Source organism: Channa argus, chromosome 1 (genome assembly GCF_033026475.1).
Source record: "Channa argus isolate prfri chromosome 1, Channa argus male v1.0, whole genome shotgun sequence".
NCBI lineage: Eukaryota > Metazoa > Chordata > Actinopteri > Anabantiformes > Channidae > Channa > Channa argus.
Window position 1 is genome coordinate 45,106,067 of NC_090197.1, and position 18,557 is coordinate 45,124,623.

An 18,557-nucleotide genomic window follows, 5' to 3' on the forward strand; every position below is an offset into this window, starting at 1 on the left:
TGGCACTAACTCAACAGTTGTGTGTGCAATTAAATTCATGTCAAACTAAAGATTCCTTCAAATGCTGAAAGGATCAATACAAGGCAAGAGTCACATTTTCAACTATACCTTTCTGCAGATAATGATGGACGTGTTCTTATTAACTACAAGTGGACACAGCATGCAGTCTGTTCAAACAGGCGGATGTGAGTTTGCCAGGGTGAAGGTAAATGCAGTGCGGCGTCACTCCTTCCTGAGCTCACTGTGCCAACGAGACAGAACGATGGCACCTAGGGACAAAGCACCTTCAAATATAAAAGCTCAAACAAAAAGGAAAAGCACTGCAAACTACAAAATACATACAAATTCAGAAGCATAAACGAAAAGGAAACTGGGTCATCTCAGGGCTGCCAGGTGCTGAGATGACAGCTGGTTCTGGAGTAACTTGGGAACAAATATTTGGATTAATCGCCCAAATGTTCTAAATCTAAATGGTTATTTTCTCATCCAAAAAAAACTAAGTATATAAAGTGACATAATTGCAGTTCTAAGATCACATTTATAGCAGCTTTAACGTGCCTTAAACTTCCTGCCTCAGTAATCACAAACTCATCGCTACCTCTAGCGACATGCAGCACTTCCGGTTTAGGAAATTCCATTTGCTGCATTTCTGTTTGCACCGCGTTTCCTTTTTGTTTGGACTTTTGAATTTGCGCTCGTGCTTTGTCCCCAGTGGCCACCATAATAAAGGCTCCAAACCAAGTTGTCTGTGACCTTCCAGTATCTCCTTCTCTCTCACACAGAGGATTGATTGCTTCTCCACTTAAGCTTTTATTGCTGATGATGGGTCAGTGGGGGTTGTTTGTTCTTCGGTAGTATACGCCCCCTCCCTCACACCTACCATTTGCCCTCCAGACATCAATATTCCCATGACCCTCCGAAACAACCCATCTTCTCAGCCACACAGACAGTGCTGGAGTAATGCAACTTTACATAATCAATATCTTAAATAAAAAAAGTCAGTATAAAGATCTGAGCCTGAACTCCTCCTAACCAGCACCCACTCTCCCACCTTTCTCATGACAACCAGGTCTGTTTTCAGTGGAAGAAACCAACTGAGAATCAATGGCAGTGCTTGCTGTTGCTCTGGGGCTGAAAAGGACAACAGTCAAGGACATCTCAGCAAATGAAGATAATTCAGCAGCCCTGTCTTATCTATTTGTTCCTGTCTCTTTATCTAATTTGGCAGTGAAACAACACACGTAGAGAATACCAGACATGAACCTTCCCCTTATTCCTACTCCTACAACACAGGGGGTTTGCTGAGCTCTTGTCTCTGCTGGATGTGAGATTTCAGCCATTTTCTTCATCTACTGACCTTTCTGGAAAAAAAAGAAAAGATTATTCCCCTTCTTTTTATTTTATTTTTTTATTTCTAACCTTTTTGATTTCTATTGAGGCCAGGCAGACAGCCAGACAAGCTGCTTATAAGATGTCAACTCTCACTAGGTTCAGCTTGGAAGGTGGTCACCTGTGACTTGACTGACAGATAGAGACGGCCCATGGGGAACTGGAAGGCAGATGGGGGAAAGAGATGGTGAATTGGAGAATCTTTTTTTTTTAACCTCTCCTTCCCTCTCCTTTCTTTTGTGCTGGCCTAGAGCTGCAGCTCCCCAGTGAGTGAGAGGGAATTTCAAAGCGCCTGCAGAGGAGAGATGAGCTGCACAGATACGCAGTGCAGGTGAGAGAGCTTATCCTGCCGTTATGCCTCACAGCCACACATCACCATTGAGATTTCCTAACTGTCTGGCAATGCCATAGGCAAGGCTATTGGATTTCTCTTTTTTTCCCTGTGCTTAAAAGCTTATCAGTGGTCAAAACTGTGTCTAACTTTCTGATAAAACTGCAAGATATAGCATTAAGTTATTGAACCAAGGAGTACATGCAACTGCCCTTCTGAATAATGCATAGACTGAGTTTCTCTTATTTTATGAATAATTCTTGAATCTCTGAGTAGATGTTCTTTTTGACAGTAATCTAATCCATTGTTTCAGGGAAGGTACTAGAAGGAGCTGATACTGACATTTGATATTTTGCAAGCCATAACTGCTGTCTGGTCAACACCCACAGTCTATACAGTTCCTCCTCCCATCAGTGCCGTGCCAGCTGTGCTTTGGGCAGGATGGTCTCTATTCTGGGTAACATGATCCTGACTAGGGTGGCACTCACAGCAGGGGAGCATCTGCTGTGGGACTGTGGAAGCAGGACAACTGTGTCCCAGTCACATGCTATTATGTGTGATGAGCAACAAATCTGTGTAACAGCGGATGAATAACCTTTATTCCTTTAACTGCTGCCACAGTTAAACATTAGAAATCAATGTGGTTTACATGATGAAGAGCTGCTGCCATCTGTTTAGAGGAGAAAGGCAACCTATTTCATTGCGTCTAACTTTACTGCTTGTCAGCATTTTGTGCAAAAGGCTAATAAGATTCTGACATGTCATTGTAGTCACGGAGGAGTTTCTCTGCAGCGTGATTGTTGTCATTTTCACTCTCAGCTGCTGACCTGAGCCTCTGTCTGCAGCTAGTTCTGTAGATTCCTCTGACACTGAAGTCATTTGGCACCTCTAGTTAGTCGTTGGTTGAACTCCTGATCTCGCTCTCCACAACACACCCTGAAATCCTCCTCCATGTGAAACAGGCAACACTTTCGTCTTGTGCCAGTGTGAGCTCCCATCTGCTGTCCTGGCACCGTGCACACACATGTAGATTAAATAACTCATCTCAATGCATGCTGCTCCTGGCCAAACCCAGAACTCTCTCTCTCTCTTACACACACACACAGCTCTGTTGTGCAGTGGCCTGATGCTGAGGCCAGAAAGAGATCAGAAGTCTCTCAGGAGAGTTAAGGATGTGTAAAAGAAAAAAAAAAAAAAAAGTCAAACTGAATCCATCACAGGTGAGCTCAATGGGGGTAACAAAAAAGGAGGATCCAAAAAAAGACATGACCAATACTGCTCTACCCACAATTCAACGCAGCTGTAACCCACCAGCCCCAAAGGACGTGATAGATTGGACCACACTCCAGCAGCTGGGCTGGAGGTTTATGCAGGAAGTAGCAAACAAATTTAATTGTTTTTCTCTCTGCACCCAAAAGGGCTTATAATTAATTATTCAGCGAGTTCTTTCCCATCCCTGTGGTGAAAGCAACATCTGTCATTTATTTAAAGCACTGCAACTCACAGGGAATCAAGTCACAAACACATTATGGTTTCATGTTTCCATTCGAAAGTCTTAGCACACCTGCTGTTGACAAAATACAGGATGAAAAAGTCTCATTGAAAAGGTTGTTATCTTTGTTTTCTCCTGCGGGAGATCAACAATTGTATTGTATAAGATTAGCTCTTTGTCTCCGGCCCAAGTCTGGAGAACAGGTATCAGTGGGCTGACGGCAATATACACTCAGCTTTTAGTGCGTCTGTACTACTATTCTTACAGTAGGTGCACAAACCGCTGTCTGAAATCGTTTCACTCTCAATGATTTAAATCAGATACATCTAAGCTCTTTGTACAAATATTTACAACTTTCATAGATATCCACATTTTATATCTAGGTTTTGTCTTCTTAATTTAGTTTGCATTTGGAAATCCAGTTTTTAAAGTTTACTTGCGAGGATATGCAGAATTTATGTATGGAGCATTCATCTTCCAACCTCCTTCCAATTTATGGCCTTTTTAGAGCAAAATGTCTCTGTGTTTCTTGCTGTGGTACGAGAGTCGTTAGACAAATATGGAATTTCATGCCCAAAAGACTCCAAATTAAAATGCTTTTGATTATTTTGTAAACACAAACACACACACACACACACACACACACAAATCACTTTTTACAACTACATTTATTTAGAAAAACAAAAAAGAACAAAAACCAAACAAAAAGCAACCAGTGTCCCAACCAGAGGAGACAGTTTACGGCTAGAGACATTTTTTTTAAAAGCATACAAACTAGCAAACTTTAATTTAGCAGCATCCAAATGTTGGAATCTCCAAAATGATCATTTATATATTTAAATATATAGGTTTTTTTTTGCCCTGGCAAGCTACACACTTGACAACATACACAGAGCTTTATCTCTTCTTAGTGCAGAAAAAAAAAACAAACCAAAAAACAATTACCTTTAATAAAATAAACAACTTTAGGTTAAATAAGCTTAAATAATAGTGTTAAATACAAGACACTTCTGTGGCAGATATGTACAGAAATAAACACATTTGGCATTGTAAGTGTGGTTCACTGGCGCTTGCTCTAATGCTCTAGAAACCACTGCATAAGAACACATTTTGTTGTGATAGCACACACACACACGCACACACACACATTCATACACACGATTTTGTATCAGTGAGCCACAGACAAGGCATGTGTTTATAAAAGAGAACTAAAAGCAAAGACAAACAATCCATTTACAACCAAGAATTTTAGGCACAGTCTCTTCCTGTTTTATAAATACATGTCAAATAACAACTGCTTCTCAACAGGAACTCTTCACGTTTGTGCTAACTTCTTTCAAAAAAATAAAAAAATAAAATAAAACACAGTTTCATAACTACCACTTCATTATTGCTAGGGCATGGTGACAGTGAATGTAAACTACTGACAAACGTGTGTGGGGAGAAGCACCTTTAAACATCAAAATTACTGCTGTGTGACCGGACTTTACAACACTATGAAAAACAAATAGTGGAATTAATTCAGAAGAATGGCCCAAAACACAAAACCTTGAAACTTTTGCAACTTTGGGAATCACAATTTCAGAGAAAACAAAAGGGTCTCAGTTGAGCTACATTCATTTTTCCTCTCACAGAATATTTCAAGACTGCCATATGTGGATTCCTCGCGGTGCAAAGAGACTAAGTACCACTTCATTTCGTCCAGTACATTCCTCCCCTCCTGACCCCACCTCGCCTCCACTCTCTCTATTATTCTGTGTCTGTGTTCACCGGCACAGAAACAGCTGTGTGACAGCGTGTGCAGTACGATACAGTACAGCTGAGTATACAGTACAGCAGACTGACGTGACATACGTAGGTAGATTATATGTTGACTACAGTAAATGAGCTTTACATTCCACTACTGTAAGACGAACCTAGGGGCCCGGGGGTGGGGGTTGGGGGTTCCAGATAGTCTTGTTTGCCAGAATGGAGAGACCATTGACGTCAGAAACAGTCCTTCATTTCAAAAAGAGGAGACTTCCAAAATGAAGGTCCAGATCAGGATTCAGAGTCTCTACACACAGATCTGCACTACACTTTAATAAGATGAGTTTTCTTTGTTTGTTTTTCAGAGTCTTGATTACTCGGGGGGCCAGTAATGGTTTGTTTCAAAGTTTGATTGCCTGTGGCTCATCTGGGAGTCTTAAGTAGGAGTTGAGTGGTTGCCCAGTAGGAGTGAAGGCCATCTTTCTCTTTCTGCTGGTCTTTCTTTCTCTCCTTCTTTCAGGGTTTCTTGTCGATGGTGTGAAAAAACCACTCTGTGAACTTCCTGAGCTGAGCTGCCGCTGTCTGGCTCTCCTCCTGCAGTCGCTTGTTGTCCTGTCTCAGGTGTTGCACTTCCTCCTGCAGCATTGCCTTGTCCTCTTTCTCCTGAACACACAAACACAATCAACACTGGGCCATGTGGCACAATAATTGGATAAAAAAAAAAAGAAAGAAAAAAAAGGAGGTTGATAAAAGCCCCGCTTTTATAAGTACATCCGTGTTTCAGCAGTGCTGTGTAAATGTGCATTAACATGGCAAAGCAGTCATTTCTCTTCCAACAGAAGTGCATTTCCTCTCTTCATTTTAAGCACATTAGTGGAGGTGGGGAAATGTGGGGCTGGGACACAATAAGAAAAGGAAGCAGGATATTGAATTAAGTGGACAAGTTTGTATTACACAGACCTCAGGGCAAGCATTACTCAGTGTCTATTCTCCAGAGCTGTGTCATACAGGCATGCACTGTTTGCTGACATGGAAAAGGAAAGCAAAAAAAAAAAAAAAAAAAAAGTGTTGAGAACACAATTGCAAGTTTATTTTGATATATGTGAACTTACCTTTCTGAGGTCACTCTGCAGCTGCCTGAGGATCACCTCCAACTGGTTGACTTTGCCAGTTAGGGTGGAGGGGGAGCCACTGTTGGGAGACAACATTATATATTGTTACAACTCAAGGAAGACAGTTCATTAATTCCTCAAGTGTGTTAGGACTAGCTATTGTTTTCAGATAATATTCACACAGCACTAAAATCCTTTATTTTACACTAACAAACCAAGGCTAAAGAGACCTGTTTGGAAATACACTTTTCCACAATTTGTTGTTTTATGGCTTTATTCCAAAATGGATCAAATTCATTGTTTTCCTCAAATTTCTACAAACAATATCCCATAATGACAACGTAAAAGAGGTTTGAAATCTTTTGCAAATTTATTAAAAATAAAAACACTAAAAAACAAAATCACATGTACATAAGTATTCACAGCCTTTGCCATGACACTGGTACATGTTGCTTCCACTGATCATCCTTGGAGATGTTTCTACTACTTGATTGGAGTCCACCTGTGGGAAAGTCAGCTGATTGGACATGGTTTGGAAAGGCATACACCTGTCTATATAAGGTCCCACAGTTAACCGTGTGTGTAAGAGCACAAACCAAGCCATGAAGTCCAAGGAATTGCCTGTAGACCTCAGAGACAGAATTGTTTTGAGGCAGAGATCTGGAGAAGGGTACAGAAATATTTCTGCAGCATTGAGGTCCCAATGAACACATTGGCCTCCATCATCCGTAAATGGAAGAAGTGTGAAGACATTAGGACTTTTTGTAGAGTGATCGAGAGAAGGGACTTAGTCCTTCCAGAAAACAACCATCTCTGCAGCACTCTGGCCACTCTACCATACAGGCCTGATTGGTAGACGGAAACCACTACTCAGTAAAAGGCACATCATAGCCCACCTGATGGACTCTGACCATGAGAAACAAAACTCTCTGGTTTGATGAAACAAAGATTGAACTCTTTGGCCTGAGTGCCAATTGTCATGTCTGGAGGAAACCAGGCACTGCTCACCACCTGGACAATACCATCCCTGTAAAGCATATGGTGGTGGCAGCATCATGCTGTGGGGAGGTCTTTCAGCGGCAGGAACTGGGAGACTAGTCAGGGTCGAGGAATAGATGGGACAATGACCCTAAGCACCCAGCCAAGATAACAAAGGAGTAGCTATGGGACAACTCTGTGAATGTCCTTCAGTGGCACAGCTTGAGCCCAGACTTGAACTCGATTAAACAGCTCTGGAGAGTTCTGAAAATGGCTGTGCACCGATGCTCCCTATCCAACCAAATGGATCTTGAGAGGAACTGCAAAGAAGCATGGGAGAAACTGCCCAAAAATAGGTTTGACAAGCTTGTAGCATCATTATTAAAGACTTGAGGCTGTAATTTGTGCTAGAGGTGCTTCAAAGTATTAAGCAAAAGGCGGCGAATGTTGAACTTATTTGTGATTTGTTTTTTGTTTTTTGCAAATTTGAAAGAACAAACTTCTTTCACATGGTTATTATGGTGGTATTTATTCGTGAATTTTAGGAAAAACAATGAATTTGATCCATTTTGGAATAAAGCTGTAACATAACATTTGGAAAAAGTTAAGTGCTGTGAAAACCTTCCGGATGCACTGTAGCACTTTTATCAGAAAACAAAGGTTTGAGATGGGAAATGACTAACAAGTTTGCGAAACCTATCTAAAGCAGTGTTTTGGGGAAAAACTTTTCCAAACATATATTGCTCATGAAAGGAAAGGTGTTCAAGAAGGTGGTGAGACCAGCGATGTTGTACAGTTTAGAGACAGTGGCACTGAAGAAAAGACAGGAGGCAGAGATGGAGGTAGCAGAGCTTAAGATGTTGACGTTCTCTTTGAGAGTGACGAGGATGGACAGGTTCAGGAATGAGTCCATCAGAGGGACAGTTCATGTTAGCTGTGTTGGAGATAAAGTCAGAGAGGCCAGATTGAGGTGGTTTGGACATGTTCAGAGGAGAGACTGTGAATATATAGAAGGATGGTGAGGTTGGAGCTGCCAGGCAGGAGGTCTAGAGGAAGACCAAAGAGGAGATTTATGGATGTAGTGAGGGAGGACATGAGGTTAGATGGTATGAGAGAAGAGGATGCAGAGGACAGGGTTAGATGGAGGCACATGATTTGCTGTGGCGACCCGTGAAAGGGTACAGCTGAAAGGAAAAGAAGAAGAAGAAGAAGCTGACAAACATATTCACACACACACTTATGGCTGACACAATGCACCAGCATCTGAACCGGAGTAATTGAAAGTAAAAAAAGTCTTTAAACTCCTATGAAACTTTATTTCATGTGCATTTCTTTATAATGTGGCGACGTTGCCACAATCAATGTTTGGGGGTGGGGTTGAGCACTGGAGTGTTGATGCTGTGTATTTGAGTCTGCCTACTCTGATTCCAGCGCTGCTCCCTCTGCCTCCACCACCCGTCTGGTCAGTTCTCTTGAAATCTGCAGAGCCTCGGCCCGCTGCATGTCTGTCATGGTGCAGAAAGACGCCACACGCTGATCTGTGGACAGAAGCGGTGAAGTGAAATGTCACAGTCTGCTCTTAACATTAAAAACAATAAATACGTTACATGTTTCAAGGTGTCAACGTGCAACTGAAATAAAGCAGAAGAACACACACACACACGCACGCAATCCTGATGAGGTGATTCGCTCATGCTTTGTGTGAATGAATGGTTCTAGTTTAAACACTGTTGGAAATCCATCTAAGACAGTCCTCAGAAAGTCAGAGATCCTGAACCAGATAATAAACAACAAGGAGGTAAATGGAGCGTTTCTAGACCTTAACAGATAAAATAATTCCCTTGGGTGGTGTTCTGCTGCCCTCACCCTACTGAGTTTCCTCTAACAGCTGTGTGGCTCATTACGGACTGAATCCCAGAGAGCTGTAAGGCAGCAGTCATGCTTGTTTTACCATATCAGGCCCATAAGCTTGCTCAAAGCTCTACCAAATACCCAAACTTGGCATGTAACATTTGGGGACTGCTCAGTTTTGAGGCGTAATGCTCTTTTCTTTGGAAATCACTCTCTCCCAAGCCCTTGGTCTGAGACTAAAGATAGGAGGATCTGCATATTCATAGAATAGATTAAGGAAACTCTTCCATTAATTTAGCCCCCAAATGAAAGCTAATCCACCCCAAGACAAAAGCAGAGCGGGCCCAGAGTTAGTTGTTCAGACGAGGCAGGAAAGGGAGACCGAGCATTGATTTACATATGAATTAACATTTTCCCCACATTTGATGCCTGCATCAGTAAGATTAAAGACTTCTGCGAAAGCTGTGACGGATGCAGAGAGGCAGCTTGTTACTTTTTGTGTGTGCTCATGTCCAGATTTAGTGGACAAACTGCTAAATATCAAACAAGAACAGATTAAACTACATTTTATGTGAAATGTATGTGAATGTGAACATGCTGTGCTTTATGTACTTGTGGGGGACATTAAAACATATCAATTGCTGATAAAGAGACCTTGCAGTGGTTTCACCAAAAACCTTTTTATTGCTAAAATTGATCAAATATCTCTTTAATCCCATCTGCTGCTACCAGATGCAGAGAGCAGTGCTTTATTTTTTGTTTTTTGTGTGACTGCAAACATTTTTTGCATAATGACTATGAGGGGTCTCCCAGGACCCACATGACTAATATAATAAATGTTATAAATGCTTTACATCTCAGCCACCTGTTTTCTCCCCTGGCCCTAAACAGAGTTGGTTAAACATACATGACACAGTGGCAGCCTGGAGCAACTTTCTGCTCAGCAACAAGGCTCCAGTTTACACAGTGCTTTTCTGGGCCAGTCAGGCTGCCGTGACAACTGCCTTCTTGCTGCCAGTCAGACTCTGCATCATCTTCACTGATTCCACTCTTGTTAAATGATATGCTGTGGCCTGTGCAGCAGCAAATGTATCAAAGGAGAAACTCTGCACACGATTCATTAATTATGACAAACGAATCGTCACATTACGGCATCTTCTCTCTGGTCTCAGAGTCAGATGGCGGTCAAGTGGAAAAAAAAAATCTTGTGGTATGTTAGAACTATCATGGGCGATGAGAAACACACTGGCATGGGAGTGGTCAAAGAAACGCACTTAAATTGAAAAAAAGTGAATACAGGTGATGGTGCCGATGAAGTGGCTCAGACTAATTAACTAATAAATAGAGTGACAGAAACAACAGCTCTCTGGGGTTTTCCTGCCAGTTTATACAACATATAACTCATCATAAAAGACAACATTGTAAAAGTCCTTATAAATATATGCGAGCACTTGATACCAAAATCACTTCTCAGGTCATGTGCCACCAGAAACTGCAAATAGTCTAAAGCAACCACATCAGTGTATAAGAAGCAGCTCACCTTAAAAAGATGATTTCTATTCCTAAGGAGAGAATGTACAATTTTCCAGCAGATGAGATGCCCGTTTTATTTTGTAGACGACAAAAAATTCTACCATCTTCCAGTGGACCATATTCAGACTTAATGGACTAAAGGCCAGAGAGGAGCCGAAATTACCCCAAACTATCAACCCATCATGGTAAGAAGTCTCCCTGAGTGGCAACTTGTAGACGTTATGGTGTGAAAATTGGCTCCATGTCTGTGCTGAGAATGATGGCTCATTTTTCCAAGGTTACAGTTTGGGAGGCGCGAAAAGCAAAAAGGATTCCCAAAAGTCACCTCCTACAGCACTTAGGAGACACTAAAAGAAACACAAACACACAGCACACACAAACCTACACAAGCAAGCCGGTGAGCGCGGATTAAAGACACACATTCGCACACGCTAAATAGCTTGGAGGGGGAGCGCGGGGGTTACACAAGGTGCCAGCAGCTTCAGCCAGGCTGGTTACCTTCAAAGGCTCGTGCTGCATCAACCAGGTGAGACCAGTCCAGGCCCGAGGCAGTGTCCGGGAGGGGCATGAGGCCCGGGTCGCTGAACTTGGACCTGTCCGCCAAGGAGCCGTCAGAGAACCAAAACTCATCTGCAGAGACAGGCAGGCACTCCGATCAGTGTCTGGGCCTGGCCTGACTTTTATCTCTGAGTTGCCCATGAGTTTGAATCAGACAAAAGGGGTTGGGAGAGGAATGAGGGTCATAGAGGGGGAAACCCAAGGACTATCTGAACTAGTCTTCACTGCTAAAAAGGAACAATATTTACAAAAGTCAAGGCATCCAAACCCCTAGCTTGCCTACACTCACTAAAGTGGCTCCTGTCCAAACATAACTTCAACTGAGTCCAACTCTAGATGAACCTAAATAACAAATATACAGAATCCTTTATAAACTTTGACAAGACGTGTTCTATCTATATGTGAGCTAGTGTAACTTCTCTGGATAGCACTCACAAGGTGCTTACTGAAGTGGTGATAAATGACTTGTCTAAGTAAATGTCTTCATGTTTCAATCAATCAATCTCCTTTCCCTCCCCTCTGTCTCCCCCTCCCTGCCTCCCTTTCAGCCCTGAAAGACAAGAAATGCAATAAACAAGCTCCCATTCTGCAGAGAGGCATTTAGAAAAGGATGAGTAGAGAAGCAGAAAAGAGACACAGAGAGCTCGAGGTGATGCTGACACTCTCCTTTCAATTTATCCAGCGTCTTGGAGCTTGAGTGATTCACTGTTTACCAAATTGAGCTGTTTCAGTAAAGAAAGAGAGAGTCTGTGTTCTCAGCTAGCCTTCACAACAATCAGGAATCCATCAGGTTGACAGCCAGAAGAGGCTACAGAGAGAAATATCTTTTCAAAAGCCATTTCCATTGACGGCAGCTGGAGATGGGTAAGGAATGGTATGGAAATGACAGAGGAGGGAGACATAGAAACAAGGCAAGCAGGGACTGATAAGTGAATGAAACATTATAGATGACATAAATTGTGAGAGTCCTGGTGGAAAAAATAGGCATGTTCATGTCAGAGATCTTAAAGACTTGCAGAGGCACAGGCAGGACACATCACACCGCTCATCACTAATACACATTCAGTGGAGGAACAGCAGGGAGGGGAATACGATCCAGCAGTGACAGGTGTCAGCTTAAAGCAGACGGAGAAGCAGGACCCTTGTCACATGCCGATTTGCCCAGTTCCTATTAGCTGGCTATATAGAGAAGAATCTCTGGAGTGTGTACCAGTTGCACTAATAATATTGGTAGGACTCAGGAGGTTCTAAAATTTTACCAGATGATCTTATACAGGAGAATAATCCAAAAGTAAAATACAGAGAAAGTCTATAAGCCTTTCCACCTCTAAGTGGCATTTTAATAACACAGTGCAGAGCTTTGTTTACTTTCTTTAAAATGTCTCTGCAGCATCCTTGGTTAAGTATTGCACATAATTTAGGTTTTTCTTTTGCATCAGCTGGTCTAATGTGGGTTTTACCGTCTGTACTTACTCCTTAGGTTGGATGCTCCTTGGTTGTGGATCATGCGAGGAGGCAGCGTGCTGTGATAAGGTGGTGTAGTGCTGAACAAGATGTCATTAGGCATGGCTTGGTCCAGCATGGAGCTGTGCGAGCTGGCATATGAGGAGCCTTTACGATTACTACAAACGCTCTCATCAGACAGCGTCCGGTAGAGGGAGCGTCTCGGTGACAAATTGCCCATAGGTGACACCTGAGAGAGGGAAAACACTTTGTCATGAGAAGGTCACAACAATGCCAATGATAAACCCCCAGCAGTACCCCCTTTTCTGCACCTTCTCTGTGCTCTGTCTTTCTGCTGCACAGAAGCTATACGCAAGCAGGCAGCTGGGTGGGAAAGGAGGGAACATCAGGGAGCAGTGTCAGGAATCAATTACAGTCTTTGCTCTCAGGAAAATACAGATAGATTGAGCTCAGCAGGAGAGTGTCTGGCAGAGTGGGAAAAACAGGGGATATAGCTTGTGGAGGTGGTGACAGAGGTCAGTGCACTGTGGCAGCCAACAGTCACTGAGCTTAATGTGAGAAATTAACTTGCTGTAGATGCCACAAAAATAAATGCAAAAGAAAGTTATAAGATGACAGACTAGCCAGAGATGCTTTTGCATGTGTGGAAGGACACCCTTGATGTAAGACCGTCAGACAGATGCAAGCATAAACACAGAAGAAACCAGAGTTAGTGCTTAAAGAAAAATCCAGTATTTTTCAACTCGGCATTTTTCTCATAAATGTGACCACTGGGACTCTATGGATCATGCTTAATGCAGCAATTACCACCTCTCTTGTGGAGGTGTAAGCCCCCTGCAGCTTTTTCAAATAAACATGATATTTTAAACTGACCTGCATGTAGATCCCTAGACTTTTTGGTTTAATGGCCATTTCAGGAGACTTCTCTATTTAAGTCTTTTTCCCTGTCCTCTACAATCATGCTTATTTAGACGGCTGTTGGAGGCTTGACATTGTTTTGGGTGAATCCTTATTTCCTCACAACAGTGGAGCTTAACACAAGTTAGCAGTGAAGGGATACTAGAGTTCCATGACCGTGGCCAGAATTTTGACAGAGGATCTCCTGTTAAAACACACAAAACCACAAAGACCGATCCCATCCATCACTGTCCCATTTAGCTTACATAAATATTGCAGGAGTGACATCAAATGTAGCCACAAATGATATGCGGGGCAGTTGGCCAGATGGGTAATTGTCTGTCTTTGGCTTCCCAGCTGTAACCAACACTAGACTGGTATCCCCACAAGCCAACACCCAGCCATCTCAATTTCAAAGACAGATCTCCCACAAATCCCACTGTGAGAATTTAACAAACATCTAACTCATCTTCAAAGTTCAGATATATTGGAATTTAAAGAAGCATACATATACAGCCTCTGAAGAACATCTCAGTGGCTTTATTTACTGTAATAAGGTTGTCTTTTGATGCAAGTTTTTACACCCAGTATTACAAGATTAGGCCCCCTGAGGTTCTCAGTCATCAAAACAACTGTAAACAGAATCTGCTGCTTTCTCATATGAAGCAGAAATAGCAGAGATTTTGATTTCAAATAAATGGAGTCACAGCAAATAAAACCATTTGCAATAGGGCTTAACGTTTCCCCCTCCTAAGCCATCTATTTAATACATCTGTAGCATCAAACATGGCTCTCTCAATCTCACATCTTGGCACTGGTTAACTACCTGCGGTGAACATTATGCAGATAATATTGTATTAATCAAACAGAGGAACTATTTCAGTTTGTTTAAATCCACCTCAGGTAGTAACAGTCCTCATCCTGATTGGGGCTGTAATCTTTTAAAATTCCTATGTAGAACAGCACCACACACAAGCAGTCAACATAGCAGTGACACATCCACCTAGATATTTTCTGATTTCCCTGACTTTTTCCTTGCTGCCCACACCAAACAAAGACAACAGCCGGCGCTGGGACCCTTTGACGTGCCACTTGGGAGGATGTGTTGGACAACCACCTATTCAGATGTTTTTTTTTCTTTCCCACAGGAGGTTCAAAAGAGGAATGTTGTGGGAGAATAAGCTGTGAACGGCCTTTCCTTTACGTCAACCACACAATAGTCTGCCTGTCAGTGGAAGGACGTCCCAGCGGACACCGTGGCTGGCAAGGCAAATTTCTCTGCACCTGCTCACCCACACAAAGAATCGGGTGACCACAGGAAGTGACACATGTATTAACCTTTGCCATTTTCCAGTTAAATTAAGTAAATCAGGAAATTAAGTTAAGTCAATCAGTATAAATTAGAATAAAGCAATGATGTTTCCAACATTGTCATTACTGTAATTTGATTCCTTTACATGCTGGCTGATTATTGAAGACATAAAGTCCTAGTGATGCAGGTCCAGAAAAGAAAAGTATGTGTTCATTGGGATCAGATGTGTACATGATTGGAGTGTCTGGCTCTGTGCCTTTCTTCTGCATCTCTCTTCCAGATTGCTTTTCCACACACTGTATTATCTAACTGAATCAGACTAAGAGTGCAACTACAACAAAGATCATAGAATTTGAATGCAATAAGAAACACTGTGCACCTTTGTACCTCTTACTGTGCTTTCCTTCTCTGCAGAAAACAAAATAGAATCAAATTAAGGAAAATCACAAAACAGGCCTTAAAAACCTGCTTAAATTGTCAACAAGATGTCTTTCCTCTTGTGAGCACCATATTGTGTACTATTAGACCAGTGCAAGACAACAAACTAATCATTAGGTCCTTTGTGTGAGAGAGAAGGCCTGCCGGTGCCAGAGGACATGCTGGTCTACTCCAGGGATAAACTACATTTGTATTAGGATTGGGCATCATTCAAAAATAAATCATCTGCATTTCTCTAGGGTCCCTTGCTGGTAAGATAATGGATGGGGAATTGGGGGCAGTGCAGGGAACTCAAGATGCAATTAATAGAGTCTGCAGGACCCATAAAACATCAACAGGAACATAAAACATCAATGCACTCTCTGCACCGCCCTGCCTTAAATCCATGACATCCTGACTGAGCAAACTCAGTGCCCATCATAAATCAAATTAACCAAACACTCTGTGCCAGTCAACAGGGACTGAAAGGATTTGTGTCAGCAGAGAGGAGCTCTATCAGCTGTGATGCTCAGCAGAAGGGCCAGCTGTTAGGCAGCAGATAATTTGACTTGCTTTCCAGCAAAAGGTTAGGTGTTCTGGATCTGGCCTTGTGTACAAAGTGGTAGATACTGGGTTTGCAGCAGAACCATGTCATGGCATCAGTTTCAACAGGTTTTATTTGACTGTGTGTTAAACAGAACATCACAATAACCTTTAGAGGTTAGCTATTCATAATAACCTTACCTTCCGACACCTTTCTTCTCCTGGAGGGCTGTCGGGCAGCATCATTTTGAGGTATTCTTCTTTTGAAAGTCTCTGCAGTGATTTTCCATCCCGCTCTGCAGCCTGGAGCCGGCAGGCAGCCTCCTGTGCATACAGCTGCCTGTAGATGATACAGAAGGCACAGAGGAGCAGAGCTCATCAGAAGCGTCACATGAGCCACATCCTGTGAGGGAGGCCTTAAGCCATCACAGCTCGGGTTCATAGGTGGCCTTAAGTGTTTAGAAAACAATGTCAAAGTCACACAAAAGGGTTCAGATGAATCTGTCTTAGCATGCCAACATCAGGTGGCCTGCTGCTTCATGCTAGCAAGACAAGAACATGGCGTATCAGGGGTTGGACAGGTAGCTAGGGAGGAAATTTAAGTCCAATGCCATTTCCCTCTGCCGAACGCATGATTAAAGACACTGTGAACAATGCAGCCAAACACTGTGAAAGTTAGTAAAGAAAAGGAAAAAACAAGGTTTTTGGACAGATTTTACATCAGGGGCAAATACAAACTACAAACTCTAAAGGAGTGTTCACACAACATTAGAGGAAAACACGAGAGCTGTTAGACAGGGTTGGAGAAGGACCCACAAGTGGTAATGTGTTTTGTTTAGGAGGGGGGTGGTTTTGAGCAGGGTATTTACAGAGAATATTTTAAATGATTTTGAGGGTGCCTGGCATTTAGAGAGGAGGGTACAGTGCAGGAAAGAGATGACCCTTCTGTCTGGTGAAGCTGTGTGGCTGTGAGACCTCTGCTTTGAGTGAGCAGCCTCTGAGCTTGAGACACACTGAATGCTGTTGGCAGGGCACTAGATGGCCACAGGGGATAGGCTAGACAGGAAGACGATGGGACAGCCTAAAAATGGTTACCTAGAGACATTACTTTTGCTGAGAGTTTTAAGCTTTCGGCACCACAGCAACCAAACCCTACGTTGCAAATGTCCATTTGCAATTGCCAGATGCATTCTGACTGAACCATGAGATTCGGGTTCAAAAACTACCAATCTATTCTGAAAACTCCATCCAGGAAAAAGAACTGTTTACTCATGGCTTAGTGCTAAAACTGCATGAAGAGAAGCTCTTCTTTCCCTTTAGTGTGTTGACTTAGCTCTTACACTCATTTGTTCTTCCATGATCAGTTTCATGATTAGAATAAGATCAAAACATAGTTGAAATTCTTACCTTCGCAATTACAGGTTATTCTTCTATGAGGAAGCATCTGTTAAATGCACATGATGTGTAACAGATGTTCACACAGCAAATTTTTAAATATGGGTGTGTAAGAAAGAAAAGATCAAAAGATCAACAGCTTTCAGCTTGTCCCTTCGGGGGTCGATACAGCGCAACGTGTTCCGCACATTAATTCGGCTCAAGTTTTTACGCTGGGTGCACTTCCTGCCGCAACCCTCCCATTTTATCCGGGCCTGGGACTGGCGCCAAGGTAGCCTTTAGTGGCTATGCCCTGCGGCCTTCTGCATCCCAAGCCAATGCTCTACCACTGATCCAGCAGTTAATACCAGAAAATCAGAAAAAAAATTAAATACTTGGTTAAATGTTTTAAGCTTGGCCTAGGTGGAAAGACTTGGGATGTCAGAAAAGGAACAAGGCTTATTATTGCATCTTGATGTGGCAGTAGCTAATTCTACTTCTTCTACTGTTTACAAGCCATAACTGGCATGCTGTCTGCCAATAATGTTAACAGGCCTGACTTCATTTGAAAGGAAAGAGCAGTGGTGGTAAGGTGCACATAGAGAATTTACAAAAGCCCTAATTTGAGTCCACAATTATCTCAGCCAGAAAGGCCATAATACATCTATGCTTCATTAATATTGTGATCTTTTCCCATCCTAAGTCCTATCTAAACATGCACAAGAGGGTCTAAGAGGAAAAAGTGTTCAATGACAATATGAAGCAGTAGGATTCTGTAGGGGATAGAGCAGAAATGTCACAGCCACTAATGCACAGCTGGATTCCCTTCACTCGCAGCACGTGCCACATGGCAGGACTAGCACTTTAGACCTGCCATGTGGCTGGAGAGGGACAGTGGTCTGGGACAAAGGGTGGGTGGTGGTGTGGGGGGAAGCAGGCAGGGTCAGATCAGGGTCACAGAGTGGATGTTGACTGACTGTGTACCTTGAATGCTCAGACAGCATTTTAAGAAGGAAGGCTAACAAGCTCTCTGCTCCTCTGGAACAAGAAGCAAAAGCAAGAGAGAAACCGCCCGGGGGTTAGGAGCGTTGTTACACATCCTGCATTATATACAGTGTTAGAGCAAATGAGAAAACTTTTTAGAAAGGGGGAAGAGAAACTTCATTATGTTAGAACAATATCTGTGAGTAATATTAGCCCATTTATCATGAGGCACTGTTATGTAAGATGAAATAAAACTGTAGGAATATATAAACAAACAATGGGGAGGATAACTGAATTACAGAGCTTTTTCATAAGTTGGCTGAAGATGACTTCAGTGCATGCGATCAATCACACAGCCCTTTAGTGGCAAATTTTACAGTCTAAATGAAATTACTTTGGAGCTAGAGCATGGGGTTTCATCCAGGGCAAATCTCACATTCTGTCCTCCAAAATATGCCTCAAGCCTGCACACAAACACCTCCAAACAAGCACACATACACACATCTACACTCACACCATCAAAGCTTTGTTTCAATTTCACCATCAATGGCTCTCTGTTTTCTACAGCAAACC

At 42.5% G+C, this 18,557-nt stretch overlaps 1 protein-coding gene across 6 annotated transcripts in view; it reads right to left on the minus strand.

Annotated features, from left to right (window-relative positions):
- Window positions 1-3,861: 3,861 nt before the first annotated feature.
- Window positions 3,862-18,557, minus strand: part of sipa1l2 (signal induced proliferation associated 1 like 2) — a 78,151-nt gene continuing 63,455 nt past the window's right edge. For 4 of the 6 annotated variants that reach the window (XM_067525556.1, XM_067525552.1, XM_067525553.1 and 1 more), the window contains 6 exons: window positions 15,828-15,966; window positions 12,467-12,686; window positions 10,934-11,065; window positions 8,472-8,589; window positions 6,074-6,152; window positions 3,862-5,624 (listed from right to left, as the gene is read on the minus strand). In XM_067525556.1, coding sequence (XP_067381657.1) covers window positions 5,478-5,624; window positions 6,074-6,152; window positions 8,472-8,589; window positions 10,934-11,065; window positions 12,467-12,686; window positions 15,828-15,966 — 835 coding nt within the window. In that variant the 3' untranslated portion in view covers window positions 3,862-5,477. Of the gene's footprint in view, window positions 5,625-6,073; window positions 6,153-8,471; window positions 8,590-10,933; window positions 11,066-12,466; window positions 12,687-15,827; window positions 15,967-17,984; window positions 18,039-18,557 lie in introns of all 6 variants that reach the window. The other 2 variants (XM_067525557.1, XM_067525555.1) reach the window with 2 other exon arrangements.